The sequence below is a fragment of the Peromyscus leucopus genome, chromosome 4, assembly GCF_004664715.2.
Source record: "Peromyscus leucopus breed LL Stock chromosome 4, UCI_PerLeu_2.1, whole genome shotgun sequence".
Classification (NCBI taxonomy): Eukaryota; Metazoa; Chordata; class Mammalia; order Rodentia; family Cricetidae; genus Peromyscus; species Peromyscus leucopus.
Genome location: NC_051066.1, coordinates 106,205,240 through 106,226,509, shown reverse-complemented (window position 1 = coordinate 106,226,509; position 21,270 = coordinate 106,205,240). Strand labels below are relative to the sequence as shown.

Genomic DNA, 21,270 nt, shown 5'->3' with positions numbered 1-21,270 from the left:
CATTTCCTGCTTTAAATATCTGCATATTAGTCAATTTTGGGGCTGCCAGTGGCACTGTGATCATAGCGGCAGTCTGGTGCCTGTTGAACGCTGCTCTGTGTCAAGCACGGGCCTTAGGATTTTACGTCAAGAGAGTTAACTTGTTTTAAGTCCAGTGTAAGGTCTTTTATCTTCCTGTATCTGCTGTGTCCCTTTTCCCCAGAGAAGAAAAGTGAAATTCCAAGGGATTAGGGGACCTGCCTAACTGGGTTAGCAAAGGGGTGATCCCTGAGTTCAGGACTTGCTGTGACTTGCAGCCTGGGATCCTTCACTGGTGTTGACTGTGACCTCTATCATCACTCTGAGGTCTTGGGGGACCAAGGGCACCTGAGAAATACAGCTTTACTTTTAGAATCCCATGACCTTGACAACCACATGGGGTCGAGGCTGCTATTAATGATAGACTCTCCCAGAGTACCAGGAAAGCTGCTGTGAGATTGTGTCTCCTAGAAATGTCAGGGAAGCTATACCCATGATACGATGAGACCAGGAGAAACCTAAAAAACCAGTGCTCAAACCTAAAATCATATATACACAAGTAACGTTATACAGACTAAGAAGATTGTATTTATATATTTAAATAGTATATATTTTAGCATCACACACACACCACACACACACACACACACACACACACCAATAACAATGGAATAAAAAGTGGCCATGCTTTTGAGAGGGAAAAAGGGGAGTGGTACATGGAGGGACTGGAGGGCAGAAAGGGATATAATTATATTTTAATTAAAGAAATAAAAAATAATAAAAATAGTAGGCTCTCTTCTGGCCTTTTGTGGCATGTGGCCTCCAGCTTATGATCAGTTAAAGTAAATACTCCTTCCCTGGAGAAGTGGGGCCTGGGCCCGTACACCTTTGCCGAAATGTCCTGGGACTGCTTTGACCACAGAAGTGAGATCACTGGCCAGTCCCAGTTTCCAGTCCCCACCAGGCTGGAGGCCTGAGTGAGGGTTGGGAAGTCCAGCAGGCATGGCATGGGCAGGAAACAAGGAGCCCCCAACTACCAGAGCTAAATAAAGGCTTGAGATAGATGACTCTAGCCAACCACCTTGGGGATGGAGCCACAACCATCCAGGAACCCCCAGCAGAAGCATCCAGGAGCTGGGGTAAGCCAGTCTCATGGTGTCCTGCCAAATTCTTGACCTACAGAATTGACTGTAACACGGGGTGTGTTAGCATAGTCTTTGGGTGTGGCTGGTTATGCAGCAGTATGAAAAGCAAGAGGTGACTTGGTAAAATTCTTAGGGTTCGGTGCCGGGACTAGTTTGGGGTGTCCTCGAAGGAAGGGCATGTAAAGATGGTAGTGGCCTCCTTACCATAGCACTGATGATTCTGGTAACATAGACTGGGTCATGGCGGCGGGACACATCCGTGGCTGGGTCCTCCTGGTGACTAGGACTTCGGTCCAGGATGGAGAGGCAGATGTTCAGGATGTCCTCTTCAAACTGCTCCCAGAAAAGCTGCACTCAGAGGCCAGGGCCTTATCCATATTCTAGGCCCTCCCACAGCCCCACCTGATCTGTGCCTTGTGTTTGTATCCGTTTGCACCAACTCCCCCTGGGGACATTAAAAGTCCTTCTTCGCCGGGCGGTGGTGGCGCACGCCTTTAATCCCAGCACTCGGGAGGCAGAGCCAGGTGGATCTCTGTGAGTTCGAGGCCAGCCTGGGCTACCAAGTGAGCTCCAAGGAAGGCGCAAAGCTACACAGAGAAACCCTGTCTCGAAAAACCAAAAAAAAAAAAAAAAAAAGTCCTTCTTCAAAGGGTCATCTTGGAACCAGAAGCTCAGTCTTCCCAAGATTCCCCATGGTGGTCCTTGAGCCACATACCTACTTTACTGACACACTCCTTTGCTCTACATGCTTCATGGACATTTGGACCAGCTGATAACATTTAACAACTAGGATTTTCATTCAAATTATCTCTGAGAATCTGGAAGGTTTAACAGTGCTGGGCTCCCATGGTAGGAAGAGGTCATTGCTAAGGGTGGTAACTCTTTAGGTGGACACTCAACTTCCAGTGTATTATCACTGACCAGTTCCTGAGCTCTTAGTGCTTTTGACCCCCAGCCTGTCCTTACCTGGGCAGTCTCATGTGGCATCTGGAGCCTACTCAGGCAGAGTCCTTTAGCAGACTCTATGCTCCCTTGATTTCTACTCTCAGTTGCTTGGGCTGCTCCCCATCCTGCTCCCCCCCCCGCCCCCCCCCTTGCCCATTTAGGTCTTGCCCAACTCTGCGGACCTGAACCTACTATCTATTGTCTCATCTGTGGTTCCTTTCACCTTCTCCTGAGCTGCTTTTGCTCCATTCCATCCACCCCCCCTCCATTTTCTTCACCCACTGGGACTGGTCTTGTAGCTGCCGTCAGCCCTATGTGTGTAGGTTCTGTATCCTTGTGTCTGAACTGGATAGATGTACGGTTTTTCCCCTTGTCATTCCTTGAACATTGCGGTGTAACTATTTAGTGTTTCCACTGTTTTGGCATTAGAAGCGACTTAGAGAGAAACCAAACACACACAGGCATCCAGGCCCCACACAAATCTGTCTCTTAGCGAAGGGACTTGGGCGTCTGTGGGTTTTAGGGTCTGCAGTGGGGACTGGAACCAGTTTTCTTCATGGATGGGCTCTCAAAGCAGAGTCTCAGACCAACAGTGTCAGCATGACTTGGGAACATGCTTAAAATGCAGATTCCTAGGCCTGGCCCTACAGCCGCTTAAGTCAGACTCTCAGAGGGAGGAACTTGGCCACCTGTGATTTTAGGAGATCCCCTGTGACTCTGATACATGCTCTTGCTTGAGAACCACTGATTGAAGCTCCATATATTTCCAGACAGAACTGACTTTTAACTCTAAACGGTATCCAAAGCTCCCCCTTTTCAAGGGTCCAGGATAGGCCTTAGCATGGGGAGGAGGACTTGTGATGGGTGGTATTTGAGTGAATGAGTAAATGAATGAATAAATGAATGATTTTGCCTGCCTTAAGTCAGCCCAGCTTGCCTCTCCTAGGAAGAGGTGGGTAGACAGAAGTCTCCCAGGCTGCCTTTACCACCCCAGCCCTGGTCCACCCCCTCTGGTTGTGCCCCTGAAGACCTGCCCGTCATCCCAGCCCTGGGCCACCCCCTCTGTTATGCCCTGAAGACCTGCCCGTCATCCCAGCCCTGGTCCACCCCCTCTGGTTATGCCCCTGAAGACCTGCCCGTCATCCCAGCCCTGGTCCACCCCCTCTGGTTATGCCCCTGAAGACCTGCCCGTCATCCCAGCCCTGGTCCACCCCCTCTGGTTATGCCCCTGAAGACCTGCCCGTCATCCCAGCCCTGGTCCACCCCCTCTGGTTATGCCCCTGAAGACCTGCCCATAGTCCCAGCCCTGGGCCACCCCCTCTGGTTGTGCCCCTGAAGACCTGCCCGTCATCCCAGCCCTGGTCCACCCCCTCTGGTTATGCCCCTGAAGACCTGCCCGTAGTCCCAGCCCTGGTCCACCCCCTCTGGTTGTGCCCCTGAAGACCTGCCCGTCATCCCAGCCCTGGTCCACCCCCTCTGGTTGTGCCCCTGAAGACCTGCCCGTAGTCCCAGCCCTGGTCCACCCCCTCTCGTTGTGCCCCTGAAGACCTGCCCGTAGTTCCAGCCCTGGGCTCGGATGTGCTTCTCCACGCCTCGGAAGATGATGCCACTGTCGTTAAGCACGTACTCTTGCCTCTCTTCCTCTGAGTCCAGAAACACATCGTCCTCTGAAAAGCAGTCAGCAGGCCATAGAGGCTGGGGCTTTGTCCCTACTGACCTGGGGAGGGCTTAGCCACATGAGAGAGCCTGAGGGCTGACATGGTCAGGACAGGGAAAGCGGCTTACTGGCTCCATGCCCCTCTCCGCTAAGACATCCTTTCTAGGTGGTTTTTTCCTTCCAAGCAGGGCCTAACCCTTTCAATCTTGATCCATCTGATGTTCCACCTTGATGCCAACAGCGCCTTATATTTTCCAAACATTAATAAGGTCCTGATCCTAGCTACCCCTGCTGAGACCTTGTCATAGGACTATGTTGCTGCACTAGTCAGATGAATTCCCACCTCATCTGCAAGAGTTAGGCACTGTTATTAGTCCCAAGAGCATCTTAGAGCAGCCTGACCCGCCCCACATGCATGGATGCTCTAGAGCAGCCTGACCCGTCCCACATGCATGGATGCTCTCTGCATCTTAGAGCAGCCTGACCCACCCCACATGCATGGATGCTCTCTTACCCACTCTTGAGCTTCTCCTACTTTTCTCATCTCCCATTTGACCTCCTGGCTTCTCACATCAGAAGCCTCTATCTTCCTGCCCCCCCCCCCAGGTTCTATTGTCATGCCTGATATTGTGGGACCTACATCTATCTGGTCCTGGCTCTTGTCTTCCTATCCCTTATCTTGCTTCCAAGGTTCCCCCCTCCGCCCCCTCCCCCCGCAGATAGACCTGCCTCTGAGGACATGGACGGACATACCACCTCAACTTTCTTTTACTGTGAATAGCTAAGAAAGTGCCAAGAAAATTGATTTTTAGAGTTAAAAATAAATTTCAGCAAGTAGGCTAATTCAGATCTTCCAGGGGACCCTCGGTCTCAGTTATGGAAGCTCCTACCTGGGCACCAGGGATTGAACAGGAGAATAAAGTGGCCCAGCCTGCGGTCACTGTGTTTCCGGCGGGAGGAGGCCCTGGCACTCAGCAGGTATCGGCCAATGACTGCATTGGAAGGGCTCGCAAGGCTGACGGTGATGGTGTTCTCTGTCTGTTCCCCTTGTGCAGCTGTCCAGAGGTCACCTATCTCTAGCTCTGCTGTCTGGAATGTGGCTTTGGTGTGGAGAGCCTCAGATGCGTGGGGCCCTGGCAGGGAGGAGAAGGGATCAAGAGACTCTGCTCTTAAATATGTTGCTTTAGAGAAGCAGAATGCTATAGGCCCAGAAGCCCAGAGTTTATCCTCCAAATGCTGGAAGGCTGTAAAGAGAAGGACTGGGCAAGCTCAGGGAGCCCAGGGGGAGAGTGGACACCTCCCAGCAGCCTTGGCTCTCCACTATCCCTTGGGCAAAGGAGAAAGTGACAGCTAGCCTCTTCTCTGGCTGGAAAAAGAAAGGATTTAGGCTCCCAAAGTGCGTGAGTATTTTCCATGACCGTCAAGAGCCCTTTACATACATGGATTCCTTTACATACAGAGGGCTCCAGAAAGGTTACCTCGCACAGCTGGCTGCTGTGTACTGGTGGCATTTTCCACCTTTCCCTTGGAAATGATCAGAAGCCCACTTCCCAGGGACCCGCTTCCCTCCAAAGCCTGTGCTACTAACTGAAGAATCTCAAATTACTGGTCATAAAATCAGTAGTCTGGGGACCACCAGGGGTTCTGGCAAGGCCAGTTACCTGTCTCCACAGTGAAGATGAGGGCCTCCTCGCTGTCCAGGACTCCACTCAGCTCCAGGGTGAGATTGAATAACTGGCCCCTTCGAACCACCAGCTCAGGGCAAGGGTAATCTTGGGTGTGGTGGGCTGTACCATTTTCTGAATGTTGCCAGTCCACCTTGGTGATTCTGACCCCTAAGAAGGGAGAGGAGAGAAGTGAGGTCAAGCTTTTGAGGCAACTTCATCTGTCTCCGACTGTCTCCATCTGCTTCATCCCTGCAGTACTGGTCTGTCTATTTATGACATACCATTGGTTCTCTTAAATTCTGTAAAGTCTTTAGGCCTTGAATCCTAGCTGAGGTAGGTGGATCTCTGTGAGTTTGAGCCAGCCTGGTCTACACAGCAAGCTCCAGGCCAACCAGAGCTACATAGTGAGTTCCTGTCTCAAAACAACAAAAACTCCAAGCCCCGCTGGGCGGTGGTGGTGCACACCTTTAATCCCAGCACTCGGGAGGCAGAGGCAGGCGGATCTCTGTGAGTTCGAGGCCAGCCTGGGCTACCAAGTGAGTTCCAGGAAAGGCGCAAAGCTACACAGAGAAACCCTGTCTTGAAAAACCAAAAAACAAAAAAACCAAAAAACCCCAAGCCCCAAACAAACAAAACAAGCAAAAAACTCACACAAACAAAATGCAAAAATCTGAAAGTTGAAACTAGAATGCAGTTTCTTGTTCAGATTTACCCGAGAACATGGATGTACCACCTCAACTTTCTTTTACTATTGTCTGGAGGTCTGTGAATAGCTAAGAAAGTGTCAAGAAAATTGATTTTAGAGTTAAAAATAAATTTCAGCAAGTAGGCTAATTCAGATCTACAGAATAGACCAACGCCAAAGATTGGTGACATATTCTTTCCATCAGCTTGCTGTCTGGGTGCCGAGATAGATTGGTGGACAAGAGAGACATGGTGCTGTCTTCAGTGATTGTATGGTAAAGCTCAGTGCTCATGGGTGGGGCCTCTGAGTCAACTGCAGTGACCAGAGCTTGACTTGACCATCTATTGGACGAACTACTTCCTCCTTGAACTATCTATATTTTACTTTCCTTCTCAGTAGAATGGGGATGATGATGCCATTGGAGAGGTTCTCAGGATAACTTCTTGTCATTTAGATCACTCAAAACATGAGAAATAAATATCCATCGTTATGTTCCAAATAAGCAGGTGCATCACCTGCGTGGTTGAGTCCACATGTGGCTAGTTACTGTTTAGACACACACTGTCAGGAACACAAGAGCTCAAAGGACAAGGACAGAGGGACCTAATGAAGTCTAAAGAGTGACAAACAAGATATCCTTGCGAAGGTGGCATTGAGGCTAAGTCTTCAATTGGCGGGGCCTCTCTTGGGTAGAGAAAAACGATGGATCTGACCTCGATCTCAGAATCCTCATCCTTTGTCTATTTGAGGTCGGTTTGTTTAGCGATTGCGTGTCGTACTGAGTACTGGGGACTGAACAGTCTATGGTACTTCTGACATTTAGGGAAAAGCTGCTGTGAGGGTAGATTGTTACCAGCAACAGACCACCAAAACTTGGAGGGAGACGAGGAATGGGCTGTGGTACTTGTATATCCATGGGCACTGTTGTACAGGTACATTCCTTCTTGTATCCCCCGGCCCTGCTTCCTGTCCACCACAGGGGGAACATGTAGCTTGAGTTTTAGTGCTGTGGGATGGTCTGTATGTCAAATTGTTCTGATTGGTCAATAAATAAAACACTGATTGGCCAGTGGCCAGGCAGGAAGTAGGTGGGACAAGGAGAGAGGAAAATTCTGGGAAGCAGAAGGCTGAGGCAGAGAGACACCGCCAGCCGCCGCCATGACCAGCAGCATGTGAAGACGCCGGTAAGCCACCAGCCACGTGGCAAGGTATAGATTTATGGAAATGGATTAATTTAAGCTATAAGAACAGTTAGCAAGAAGCCTGCCACGGCCATACAGTTTGTAAGCAATATAAGTCTCTGTGTTTACTTGGTTGGTCTGAGCAGCTGTGGGACTGGCAGGTGACAGAGATTTGTCATGACTGTGGGCAAGGCAGGAAAACTCTAGCTACAGCTCACAATGGCTTTGACCTAACCTGGCCGGATGCCTATGCCACCCTGACCACCTGACACACTAATGAGGAAAGTTCCATGTCTGGTCTTTAGTAAGTACCTGGGCAAATGTGCTTCTTTTCAACTACAACCTGGCCAAGCCATTGCCGGTCAGGGTGGCATAGGCATCCGGCCAGGTTAGGTCAAAGCCATTGTGAGCTGTAGCTAGAGTTTTCCTGCCTTGCCTACAGTCATGACAAATCTCTGTCACCCGCCAGTCCCACAGCCGCTCAGACCCAACCAAGTAAACACAGAGACTTATATTGCTTACAAACTGTATGGCCATGGCAGGCTTCTTGCTAACTGTTCTTATAGCTTAAATTAATCCATTTCTATAAATCTATACCTTGCACGTGGTGGTTACCGGGTCTTCACATGCTGCTGGTCATGGGCGGCTGGCGGTGTCTCTCTGCTCAGCTTCTGCTTCCAGATTTTCCTCTCTCTTGTCCACCTACTTCCTGCCTGGCCACCGGCCAATCAGTGTTTTATTTATTGACCAATCAGAACAATTTGACATACAGACCATCCCACAGCAGGAACAGTCCTCTTCTGCCACACATTCTTGTCACCAAGATGTTGTGCTCAAGCATGTGTAGGTCCAAACTGAATCTCTGAAACACGAACTAAAAATAAACCCTCCCTCCTTTATGTCAGGTATTTAGTGACATTGTTTGAATAGAATTTGGTCTCCACCACATCCCACAGGAGTAAGTCTGCATGGTACGTTACATGTCTCCTGACCAGAATGCCATGTGTTCTGATAAAGTTGTGACAAGCATTCATATACTTAACTATGTTGAACTAAAATTGATTTCTTATTTACTTTTTATAGTACAGATTGGAATATAATAATTGTGAAATCGTAACTGGAGCCACTAATATACATCAAATTAATTCCAAGAAATTTAATGACAAGAAAGCTGATGCATTAGCAATCTGCTGCTGTTTAATCAGTTTGCTAACCTCAGAGTTTAGCTGAGGGAAACCAGAATTGCTGTGTCATCCTGGGTGCCAGCTAGGTTTTCGTCAGTTAACACAAACTATAGTTATCTGGGGAAATAGAACCTCAAAGAATTGCCTCATCAGCTTGATCTATGGTGCATTTTCTTGATAGTTAATTGATACAGCAGGGCCCATTCCACTATGGGGAGTACCATCATTAGGCAAATGGGTCTGGGCTCTATAAGAAAGGTAGCTAAGCCAGCCTGGGGAAGCAAGTCAGTAAGCAGCATTCCCCTGAGATCTCTTCCTCAGTTCCTGCCTTCAGGGTCCTGCCTTGAGCTCTTGCTCTGGTTTCCCTTGATGATGGACTATGACCTGGAAGTGTTAGCTAAACAAACCGTTTCTTTCTTAAGTTGGTTTTGGTCAGTGTTTTATCACAGCAACAGGAAGCAAATTAAGACACGTTGTTTCCTGTGAGTCAGGAGCTTGCTCAGTGCTCATCTGGCCACTGCACCTCTGGAGAGCCTCCTAGGCTCAGTCGCACACCAGCTGGGCTGTATTTGCCTGAAAGCCTGTTTGGGGCTGGAGGACCCACTTCCAATGCACTTAACACACATGGTTGGAGAAGTCGATCTAAGTCAGAACTTTAGTTCTTTTCCACATGGGACTCTCCTTGTGCCTAAGTGTCCTATGACTGGGGACACCTGGTTTGTCTCTAGGCAAGTGATCTAAGAGACCGAGGATGAAGCTGCAAAACCTTTTGTGTTGTGACCTAAGAAGTCTCACTCTGCTATCACTACCACATTCCATTAGTTACCGGCAGTTACAAAGGTCTGCATAGATTCAAGGAGAGGAAACATTCCACCTCTCGAAGAAAACATCACTCATAGTTTTTCAAAGAATATAGAAGGTAAGAAATGTAACACTATGATGTGAAATTGAACTAATATTGTTATGGGTTAGATATAAAATGTCCCCAGCTAGTGGTGCTCTTTTGGAAGGTCCTGGAAGCTTTAAGAGGTGGGTTTTAGGTAGAGGACAGAGGTCACTCACTGAGTGGGATGTGAGTCCTTGGGAGAGTCTTATTCTTCTTGTGACTGTTTCCTGTCTTCATGAGGTAAAAAGCTCCTCCACCACATGCTCAGGCACCATGATTTTCTGCCCATGGTCTAAAGGACCATGGCCTAAAACTGCTAAAACTGCCTTTCGAACTGAATCTTTCTTCCTTCAAGTTACTCTCAGGCCTTTTGTCATAGCAACAAGAAATGTACTGATATAAATATCTTTAAAGAGTTATTTCCTGCCTAAGGGTACCTGGGATCTTGCTTCTATTTTGTTTGGTGTATACAGCAGGCATACACTAATTGTGGGCAGAGACACTGAATAGGTTTTATTTAGTAAGATTTCCTATGAAACAAGTAGTTTTCTAAGTACTTTTAAATTTTATTTTAATATTTTATTATTATTATTTATGTGCATTTGTACTTTGCTATGGGTATGAGGTCTCCTGAAACTGGAGTTACAGACAGGTGTGAGCTGCCATGTGGGTGTGGGGAATTGAACCTGGGTCCTCTGGAAGAACAGTCAGTGCTCTTAACCATTGAGCCATCTCTCCAGCCCCCTTAAGTATTTTATAAATGCTATGTTCTTTAATCTTCATTAACCATTTGAGGGATGTTTGTCTCAACTTTACAAATGGAAACAGGAAGGGTCACAGAACTTTGTAAACAGTGGAGCTTAGATTCTGGCACTTGAGTCTGTACGTGCATAGAACCCCTATACTCTGCTACCTTTGCTTTTGATCCCATAAGCATCACAGACCCAGAAGTTCAAGACTCTAAAATACAAGAGGAGCCTGCATCCTGGACATTGTAACAGCAGTTTGGCAAGGGTCATGATCTGAAGAAGATAGATGTGGTGATTTGAGTGAGGAGTATTCCCTAGAGTCTCAGGCATTTAAACACTTAGTTGCCAGTTGGTGGCACTGCTTAGGGAGCATTAGGTAGTACAGTCTTGCTGGAGTAGTATGTCACTGGGGACAGGCTTTAAGATTAAAAGCCTTGTTCCACTTTGAGATCAATCTCTCTGCTTCATGCTTGTATTTGAAGATGTGAGCTCTCAGCTTCCTGTTCTGGCTGTCATGCCTGCTGCTGGCTGCCACACACTTCTCTGACATGATGGACTTCTCTCCCTCTGGAACCATAAGTCAAATAAACTCTTTCATCTATTAGTTGCTTTTAGTAATGGTGTTTGTTTGTTTGTTTGTTTTTTATCCACAGCCACAGAAAAGTAACTAATACAGAATAACTAATGCAGAAGTTGGTACCAGAGAGTGGGTTGCTGCTGAGAAGAACCCAAGTATGCTGTTGTTTGGAAGAATGTGGAAGTCTTTGGAACTTTAGACTTGAAAAGCCAGTGAATGTGGTAAGCAGAGCTTTAGCTGTTTGAATAGGAGTCCTGAAGATAGAAGTACTGAGAGTAATGTGGACTGTAGAGGTTTAGCTCAAGAGGTCTCAGAAGAAAGTGAAGATTTTAACAGTAACTGGGCTAGAGGCCATTCATGTGATATTTTTGGCAAAGAATCCAGCTGCCTTCTGTCTGTGTCCTGAGAACTTGCCTGAAGCTAAATTAGAAAGCAAAGGACTAATTTCATTGGTAGAAAAAATTTCAAGACTACTTGATGTTGGAACTGTGGTATGGTAATTATTGATAACCCTTCTGTAAGTCTACAATGAAAAAGAGCAAGTGGGTCAAAATGAAATACAAAATGCACAGTTTAGAGAGAAGAGCACTAGGATGCTTAATGTCACAGCCAAGGCATGTGCTAGAAGAGGCTGTGATTGTTAAGGAGAACAGCACCGTTGAGGAGAGATCTGCTCTGCACTGGAGTAAGGAAAGGGTGCCCTCAGGGAAAGACCCCACCCAGCTAAGTTTCCAACTAGTGAAGGAGCACAAGCAGTTCTCTTTTCCCAGAAAGGAGCTGGACAAAAAATATTGGTGCTGATATGATTCAAGGGACCAGGGTCTATCCCATACTGGAGCCAGACTTGGCAGTGTTGTCCACATGGTGCTGACTTTATGGGATATAGAGGATGGGGGAGTAAAGAGGTTGTGGATTATTCCTCTATAGTTTCAGAGAGCTGCTGAGGCCAGATAGTGTGTGGCAGGGGAGTCCCTGCATGAGAGGGAAAGAGGTCTTCATAGGCCGTTGCACGAAGCTGTGAAAGTGAAGCCTGAATTGCATTGGAGATCAAAGATGTTGGAGATGTCAGAGCCATGATATATCTGTCTGTAAGAGCTACATACAGGAAGTGGAACTAGCCCAGGAGAGAGATGTGTGTTAGCAGGCAGAAAACCTGAAAGGATGGAGCCATCTAAGTCCTTTGATGATGGCCACAAAGCTACAGGACTTCATGTTTTCCTAACTGGGTTCTGGTCTTGCTTTGGTCCAGTATTTCTTTACTATGTCCCCATTCTTTCCTATTGGAATGATAATGTATATTCTATGCTATTATATGTTGGGAGTATGTAATTTGCTTTTTTATTTTGCAGGTGGTTACAATTAAAAGATTGCCTGAGTTTCAGAAGAGATTTGGACCTTTAAACAGTGTCGAGACTGTGAACGACCATAGGGACTTTTAAAGTTAAATCATAAACATTTTGCATTATGATATAGCCATAAACCTGCATTGACCAAGGAGTAGAGTGTAGTAGTTTGAATGAGAAATGTCCTCGACAGACTCGGGTATTTGAACACATAGTTCCTAGTTGGTGGAACTGTTGAGGAGGCTTAGAAGGTGTGGCCTTGATTTACAGAAGAATGTCACTGGGGATGGGCTTTAATGTTAGAAGCTTCACACCACTTTTAGTTTTCTCTCTTCTTTGTGCTTGGGTGTGAGAATATGAGCTCCTGGCTTCCTGCTCTGGTTGTCATGCCTCCTGCTTGGTTCCATGCTTCCTCACTGTGATGGTCTCTTATCCCTCTGGACCAGTAAGTCAAATAAGCTCTCCTTTGTATAAATTGCTTTTAGTCCTAGTATTTTATCATAGCAGCAGAGCAGTAACCAATACAGTAGATGAAAATGCCTACCTTTTTAATGATTATAGTATATTTAATTTTTTTTTAGCTCAAAGACAATTTTAATAGAATTTGAAAGAAAAATAACAGGGCAGGCAAGCTATAAGTCTCAGCAGTGCTGGGAGGACAGAGATGGAGAAGAGGAAGAGGGAAGCCACGCCTCTTCAGTTAGGATCCTAGAAAGCAGACACATTTGGCAATGGACACTGAAAGCCATTATAAAAAGGGGCAGGTTTCTGGAGCTTATGCAGGGACACTTGGCTCAGTCTCTGGACTGGACTGAGTCTACCAAGGTTGATCGCAGTCCTCGTGGGAGGACTGGAGGAGGTGGGAATGGGGGTAAGTTGGGGGTAAGGGAAGGGGGTTAGGGAACCCATGGCTGATATGTAAACTATAAAAAATAAAATAAAAAAATTAAAAAAGGGGGGGCAGGTTTCTTCAGAGAAACAATGAGAAGGTCCAAAGGAGACTCCAATCCCCCAAATATCTAGAATACCCCAAATATTCAGAAATGGGCTCAGCCTGGACTATAGGAGGATTTCTGGTGGTTAGATAAAAGCCAGCATTCCTCAGAAACTTGTAAAGCTGGTTCCCGAATACCAGAAGGAGTTATTTCCCTTATCACTGGCAGAAGGGACAAATGGCTACCTGTGGTGCCTACTCATATACCAAAGTGCATGCTGGCCTCTAGGCTCACAAGTACTTGTTACATATTTCTAAGTTACATTAGGGTCCTTTTCAACTCCCCTCTCCTAAACTCCCTCCAGTTCATGGACTTCCCTCCCCGCAGCTACTCATTCTCCTTATAACCCTGCTATTTCTCAATATCTGACCACACCCCTCTCTCTTTGCCCCCCCCATCCCACTCTCTCCTGTCTATCTGTGATAAGGATGCAGATGCCTCAGAAGGTGACAGGAGCTGGTGTGATCTATGATAAAGGAATAGGAAACCAGCACAGATTGCCATGACAGAAGGCTTAAGCCCCCTCATCAAGTCTCACCCCCTTTATAACCACCCTGAGCCATGTCAGGACCAAGATAATTACCTCCCAATAACCTTGTTGCCTATTCCTGTGGGATGAGTCAGAACCATGATTATCATTAAGCTTGAATCTCAGAAACCATCTCTCTCATAGCTCCCCAGACCAGGGTCACATTTCCTCAGCTGCCCTACCACTTACCTTTCTTCCTTCCTTACCTCTCCCTTTTCCCCTCTCTTTCTGACAGTGTTTCATGCCATCCAGGATTCCCTCAAATTCACTATGTAGGCAAGGATGATCTTGAATTCTTTTTTAAAATTATAGATTTTTTTGAGATTATAATATATACATCATTTTCTCCAATTTCCTCCCTCTACATCCATATACCCCTTGCACTTTCAAATTCATGGCCTCTTTGTCTTTAATTATTTACACACACACACACACACACACACACACACACACACACACACACACCCCTAAATACATAAATATATAACCTGCTCAGTCTACATAACATTATTTGTAGGTAAGCTTTGAACTCTGTCCTAAGTACCAGCAAAGGCACCTGTCACTAAACCTAGCTCCCTCAGCTGGATTCCTTTAAAAAATATATTATTATGCATATTGATGTGCATGCACAATGTGTGGGGGGCATACATGTGCATGTATAATGTGTGTGTGGGGGCATGGATGCACAGCACACACGTAGGGGTCAGAGGACAATTTTTTGGAGTTGGTTCTCTCCTTGCACCTTCACATGACTTCTGGGAATTGAACTTAGGTCTCCAGGCTTGCACTGATAGCACCTTTACTGCCTATATCCACTGAGCCATCTCACTGGTCTGCCGAATTCCTGCAGCTCTTGAAGAGGTAGCTTACCCACCTAGACATGTCAGCAAGCTCCTCTTGCTAAGCTTCTTTCTTTCTTTCTTTCTTTCTTTCTTTCTTTCTTTCTTTCTTTCTTTTTTTTTTTTTTTTTTTCTTTCTTTTTTTTTTTTTTTTTTTTCTTTTTTTTTCTTTCTTTCTTTCTGTTTTTCGAGACAGGGTTTCTCTGTGTAGCTTTGCGCCTTTCCTAGAACTCACTCTGTAGTTTTGGTGCCTGTCCCGGATCTTGCTTTGTAGACCAGGCTGGCCTCGAACTCACAGAGCTCCGCCTGGCTCTGCCTCCCGAGTGCTGGGATTAAAGGCGTGTGCCACCACCGCCCTGGCGAATATCTTTATTTTTTCAACATCTCTCCACTTCCCCTCCAACACTGCTCTTCCTGTTCTACCCTGGTAGTTTTGCAGGAAGATTAACCTAGAAATCGTGACCTGCCATCTCATGTCCCAGCTTTATACCTCTTCATAGTCCAGGAGGTCATGGTCCCCATCTCTCTATGATTTGGCCCTGGAGATGCCCCTAAGTCATTCAGACCCATCAGCATCACACCCTCCTGACTTGCTATCTATGAAATGGCAGTCAGGACTCGGAGCAGGGAGGCGGAGGAAAAAGCCACCATTCTGGTGATTACTTCCTATTGTATCCTAACGTGTCTCTCCCTAGTTAAGGGAACAGTGAGACGAAAAGCATGGAGGAAGGAATCTTACGCATGAAGCAGTGTGAAGGAGGAAGTAGATACATTCACAGGTCACAGTCTGTCGAGATAACTCCGTGACACTTCCCCTTCATCCCAGCTCAGATACTGCTCTCTGACGTGAAAGCATCTGTCCACAACCCACGTTCAAGGAAGCTTTACACTTGTTTGCTTATATGTCTATCTCCTCTGTGCTAAGAGCTCCGTGAAGTTCAGCCCTGGCTCTTAGCCTCCCTGGGCCCCTGAGAGTCTGGGTTAGGGCTTGGGACCTAACAGATGCTCAGCGAATTTTAGATAAGTGGTGAACCCCTCTCTCTGCCCCTTGGATGGGGTATGACAAGGAATCTAATGCTTACCAGCAATCTGGGCCCTCCGTTGGTGGACCAGACCCCACCCACATCATGCTTACCCTATACTCCCCACTTATGCAGTCCTGTGCTGAGCCCTGTCTTTCCCCCAACTTCTTATTTTTGCAATAGTCGTGAAGCAAGCCTCAATGTATCTGTGTGGCCGCTGAGAAGAGCGGCAGACCTGCTGCTAACTCCTGGGGGACCTGGGCGAGCTGTTCCCTCTCTTCTGGGCCTCAGTGGTTCCATCTGTGAAATGACCCAGAAGGACCTTATGGTTTGGGGAGTCTCTGGCTTGCTACTGAAACAAGTACCTCTGGTCCCCAAGTGCTCCTCTTGATCTTCTAATCAGTGTGCAGATGTGGAGGTGGTTCCACAGCTCCTTGCCAGGTGTCAGGGAGGGGTTGGGGGCAGGCAATACCTGATCTGGAACTTCTCTGGTTGACAGGTCCTAAGGCCTGAGGACAATGTGGAGAGCATATTACCAGTCCCTAGGCCTTCTCCCTTGGGGATTTGCAGGGTGAGCATTCAATCCCGGGCCCAGAGCCCGCAAAGCCTCTGAGTCAAAGGCTGTGCCCGCCAGTCAGAGAGGAAGAAGGGCACAATATGAGCACCGCAAGCCCCATAGACACCCCTCTTCCCCAAGGCTTTTCCCATTTCCTTCCCTTTTTTTCTTCCACGGTCACCTCTCAGCTTTTCTTTGCGTCTTGGTCAGGCACTGTGAACATAAGCTCAGAGTTACACAACTGAATTCCAGTATAGGTTGCGTTCCTTGAGGGCTGTGTGAACTGAAGCCAGTGAATGGACCTTTCTGAAACTCAGTCTCCTGGTAGGAGCAGTTTGTTGATAATTCTTGCTAGCGAGTATTAGAGGATTAAATGAAACAATCCAGAGTATTCAGAACATGACCTGACACATACTAGGAACTCAGCAAATATGTTGTTCATCATGTTACTAACATCAGTATTTATACAATACCTGCCGGCTGCCGCTCCAGTGTTCTGCCAATTAATGCCATTCTGACTCATGTGCTCGCTGCCTCTGTGGCCCTGTGAAATTGTTGGGGCCTCTCTGAGGCTCAGATGCCCTTCCCTGGGAAGGGGTGGTTATAACACCTTCCTCCTATGGTTTGAGAAGCACTGAGTAAGGTCGGCAAAGACCAACTGTACCAGTTAGACAAGGAGATTTCGAGAGTGGAAAGGGACGCCATTAACAAACACCGCAGAACAACAGGCTCCAACCAGGGGGGGTGATGTCCCTGTGAATAGGGCACTTAGCTCCAGATCCAGTTAGGGGCTCTGTAGATGGGGGTTTTGAAATTGTCACCTCCTTTCCAAAACCACTTTCCCTCTCCTTGGCCATCCATGCCACTCCACTGCTCATACACATTGGTTTTCATTTCACTCTTTCTTTTTCAGCCCTGCCTGAAGTTACACTGCCCTGCCAGCCTTGGAACAATTTTTAGCTCATCTTATTCAATCCATCCTGTTGCTATGGAGACACGGAGGCTCACAGTGCGCAAGGGACTTCTCCTATTGCACGAGAGTCAACATGTCATTTCTCCCGCTCCGGGACAAGAGTTTTAGAAACAGCCTGTTGCACTTCAGGTTACTCTCAATTTGGCCCCACCCCCACTCCTGTGCCTGCCCACCTCATGTCCTCCTCTCCTAGCTTAGGTATTTACCAGCCATCCCTAAAGACCTGTATAACAGGAAGCCTGGTGTACAGAAGGTTGTGTCCCATTCACCTGCTCCCTGCCATGGTCTTCACACCTACCCTAGATTTTCACCCCTTTTCTTCTTCCACACCACAGTGACACCACAGAGCTAAGTGACAATTCTCTGTCCCAGCCTGGCACGGTACCTAGTGAGACTGAGCACAAAAACCTAGCTGAAGCCAGCCACATCTTCCAGACTCAGGCCTCAGTATAATTGTTTTTTAATGGGCCCCATTATGACTCTGCCCTTAGCATGCATCGCGAACACCTGAGCTCCACAGCTAAATGATTAATCGGGGAGTCGCCTAAGGCCTTCTTGGGGCAACTGCTTCATCTCCCTTTTCTTCCTTGTCCTCTTGGGAGCCAGGGTCCCCCACACAAGTAGATAGTGGCCCATCAGCTTCAACCAATGATGACTAAGAGCCAGTCCTCATGGAGTATCTCACCATCTCTTAGGAGTTCTGAACTGAAAGGTTATTGTAATGCATTGATGGCTGAAGGGTCTCATTGCATTTGCTAATACTCATCAACTGAAGGCCCTGGCTGAAGAGAATTCTGGGACCATATCCATGCTCTGTAGGATAGAGCTCTGGGACCAACTAGAGATACCTGTCTGAATAGGACAGTAGGGAGGAGGCCCTGGTGCCTCATTTATCTGTGCTCTGAGGAGGGAACACCCCAAAGAAGCTAGGAGGACCCAGAAAGCATAGGTAATTGAATTCAATATAACATTCAGTTTATATGCTGGGCAGATTAGCTCTGACTCCAACATTTCATTTTACTTGTGAGTATGTGTATGATGTGAGCCTGGATGTTTGCATTTATGTGCATGAATTCAGGCACATGCACTGAAGGTCAAAGCGCATCTTCACATGTCAATCCTCCCCTTCTGCATTGTTGGGACAGGGTCTCTTTGTTGTCTGCTGCTGTATACACCAGGCTGGCTGGCCCATGAGCTTCTGGGGATTCTCCCGCCCTCATCTCCATTGATTACAGATGTGTGCCACTGTGCCTAGCTTTACATGCCTTCTGGGGATTTGAACTCAGACTCTTGTGCTTGCACAGCAAGCCTTAAATCTCTAAGCCACCTTCCCAGATCCTGACCCCAATATTTTACAGATGGAGACAAGTGGTCACCCATCAAAATAGTTACAGATCTGATACTGGAGCCCCATCGTTGACTTAGTCCTTCCTCAGCAATAAAGTTTGGTCTTGCTAAATCAGTGCAGAGGCAGAGTGTGAAGGTCATGAAAAATATCTAACCCAGAGGGAAACAAAGCCAGCTCTCTCTACGTCAGCACTGACAGGCAAGTAACCTCAACTTAGGAAATAGCACCTATCAAGGAGCCGGGCAGCCTTGGCTGTCCACCAATGCGATCCACTACCATGAAGAATATGAAGAAATTAAAATGTGACAAGGAAAAGTCACCTGCGTTGGAAAGACTAAAACAAAGGAAGAGTTAGTTGATTGACACATTTTCCCATGATGCTGAAGAGGGAAAGTAGGAGGTGTAAAACCGGGAACATCCCTTAGAGACCTCTGACTGCGGGGTCCTGCTTCTGCTGGCTGGTTCCCACTGGATCCCGGCACCTAACAGGGTTTGCTGTTCCTATTCCCTGTGTGGGAGCTCTGCTGTGGGGACACATTTCCTGAGTCCATTGTCTTTTAGGCCCATGTGAGCTATTGTGTGGCAGCGTGAAGTACCCTGGATCCCTTCCCAGCAGGCCTGTGAAGTATGTATTATAACTCCCATGGTTCAGATGAGGCACCAATGACAGCTCTCCCTGCCCAAGGTCATACGATTCTTTTCACCTCACAGGGAATTGCTCTTGCCCTCAAGTACATGGGTTCAAATTAGGAGAGAATGTGGCTCATGAGGTTCCCCAGGAGGCTTCGTCCTATGTCTCATCTGGGCCATGGTCCCCAACGATGTCCAGGAATGTCTCTGAATCTGCATTGTGTGTGTGTGTGTGTGTGTGTGTGTGTGTGTGTGTGTATGTGTGTGTGTGTGTGTGTGTGTAGATGGGAGTCCTTCCCTCTCGATTCAGTTCCTGCCTCCTTCATCAAAGCACATGGAGCAGGTCTGACCCTAGCTGAGCCTTGGCCATGATTCTCAGGGTGGTTTGGGACAAGGTCTTCCATCTCCTGATGACTATGAGAGAGTGTCCTGTGGACTAACCAAATCTAAAATCCTAACAAGCAAAGATCAAAGTTTCATCCCAAACAACACCCCTCCCACCCTACACGTGTGAAAGCTCCTCTTGGGGACACCCATCGCCTGGGGTCCCCAGTCACTGCCCACTTACCTGCCATGCAACAGCCAGATGGACTCCGCGTCTCCGTGCAGCAGTGTGTAGATCGTCAGGATTGTGTGCCAGAATCTCCAGTCAGATCCACATTAATGAAGAGCATCACAGGGCACTCCTAGGCAGCGAAGTCAGAGCTCAGGAGAGGCGTGGCTTCCTCACCCCAGCAATGACATCCATGAGACACATAATCACCCAGTAATTGCTTTGGTTTGCACCTAGAAGGTGTCCAGCGTGGGAGTGGCTCCAGCGAAGATGCCTTTGAAACATGGAGGTGAGGGCTGCGCTACAGGAGGAACAGGCCCAGGAAGGTCACAAGACTAAGGAGAAGCGAACCGGGAGAATGAGAGGAGCTAATGGTTGCTATGGTCAGCCATTCTTACCATGTACAGCTCTCAGAAGTACATGGGAGCTCAGAGCCACTTGAAGGCACATGATAGTAAAGCTGCAGTGTCCGGACCAGAGTCCAGGAGTCATGGTGCCCAGTCCAGGCTGTCTCTTTTCGTCCAGGCAAGATGAGAAGAGTCCTGGGACCACAACTGCCCTCTAGGTCCTCAGGCATGGGCCTGTGATTTTACAGGGACAGCTCTCAGCACTCTGTACCCTTGTCAACATCTGCACACACACCCAGGACAGGCCTCGCTTCTGCTCAGGAGCCCTGAGCTTTGGAGGAGCCTTGAACCCACACAGCCTGGCCTGAAGCTCAGGTTCTCTCCATCCTTGAGTCTTAGCAAAGGGCATACACATTTCCCTTGTTACTAGGAATCCTAAGGGGGTTATTAAGATAACCAGTAGGCAGAGACACATGCTTTGGAAGCTGGACTCAACTGTTCTTCCCTCACCAGAGACTGTGTACTCTCCCCACCACTGGGAATCGGGGAGTTGCAGCATTCCTCTAGTGAATCTATCTCCTTCAATGTGTGCAAATAGTCCTACCTCTATGGGAGGTCTGAGCTTTGAGGGAGAAGACAGTGTTGCGGACATCTGGTATACCTACTTGGGAAGAGTCTTGCCTGGCTTTGGACATCTTGCAGGGCTTCCCTAACACAGCTCACCAGCTGGGAGGAAAGGGCAGTGACCTGGATTCTTGGGAGGATGTAACTAAGAAGAGAAAAGCTTATTATTTGATTCAAAGCCAAGGCTGATCTGCTAATTCTCTGAGCTGGCTCCAGCCTGAGCCTTGCATGTCTGTGGCTTTGGGCAAGCTTCCTCCCCTCCCAGAACCTTAGGGGATCTCTAGCTATAAACAGAATGGATAGTATCAGTTTTAGGGCCACTCTAGCTCAAAGATTCTGAACACCAGAACCCTGCCATTCTAGCCCTCTAGAATTTTATGTGCAATTAAATAGAGGTCGGGAAGTTTCTCTTTGTAGGGGAAATGCTTTGATGGACGATTGGAGCTCTGAGAGCCCCGGTGTGGGCTGAGTCAAGGCAGAAGGGGTGGAATCTGTGAGAGATGCTCAAGGAGAGGTAAGTGGCAGTGGTGTGCCCATGCTATGTGACATGACTATGCCAGGGATCACTGGAACACTCAGGAAAGTGTATAAAATGCCAAAAGCATTTTTTATTTTTTTTTAGAAAGTGACAAAGAGCTTGAGCTCTGCTGGTGCAATGCAAACACATTTAATGGGCCATTTTCAGGCCCACGTTGCCTTATAATTAACTGACTCCTGGCGCTAGCCCAGGGAAGCTCCTCTGCTAATGCCCTGCAGCCTGCTGCCTGGGCAGTCTGAGCACTAATGGAGCTGCTTTTCAGCCTGGCAGGGTCAGGCT

General features: G+C 47.6%; 1 protein-coding gene across 1 annotated transcript in view; it reads right to left on the bottom strand.

Annotated features, from left to right (window-relative positions):
* Tgm6 (transglutaminase 6) overlaps positions 1-19,582 on the bottom strand; it is a 31,836-nt gene extending 12,254 nt beyond the window's left edge. Inside the window, exons 1-5 of the mRNA XM_028878527.2 lie at positions 19,498-19,582; positions 5,427-5,600; positions 4,656-4,898; positions 3,657-3,775; positions 1,368-1,496 (exon numbers count right to left, since the gene is read on the bottom strand). Coding sequence (XP_028734360.1) covers positions 1,368-1,496; positions 3,657-3,775; positions 4,656-4,898; positions 5,427-5,600; positions 19,498-19,504 — 672 coding nt within the window. The 5' untranslated portion in view covers positions 19,505-19,582. The remainder of the gene's footprint in view (positions 1-1,367; positions 1,497-3,656; positions 3,776-4,655; positions 4,899-5,426; positions 5,601-19,497) is intronic.
* Between the last annotated feature and the right edge of the window lie 1,688 nt (positions 19,583-21,270).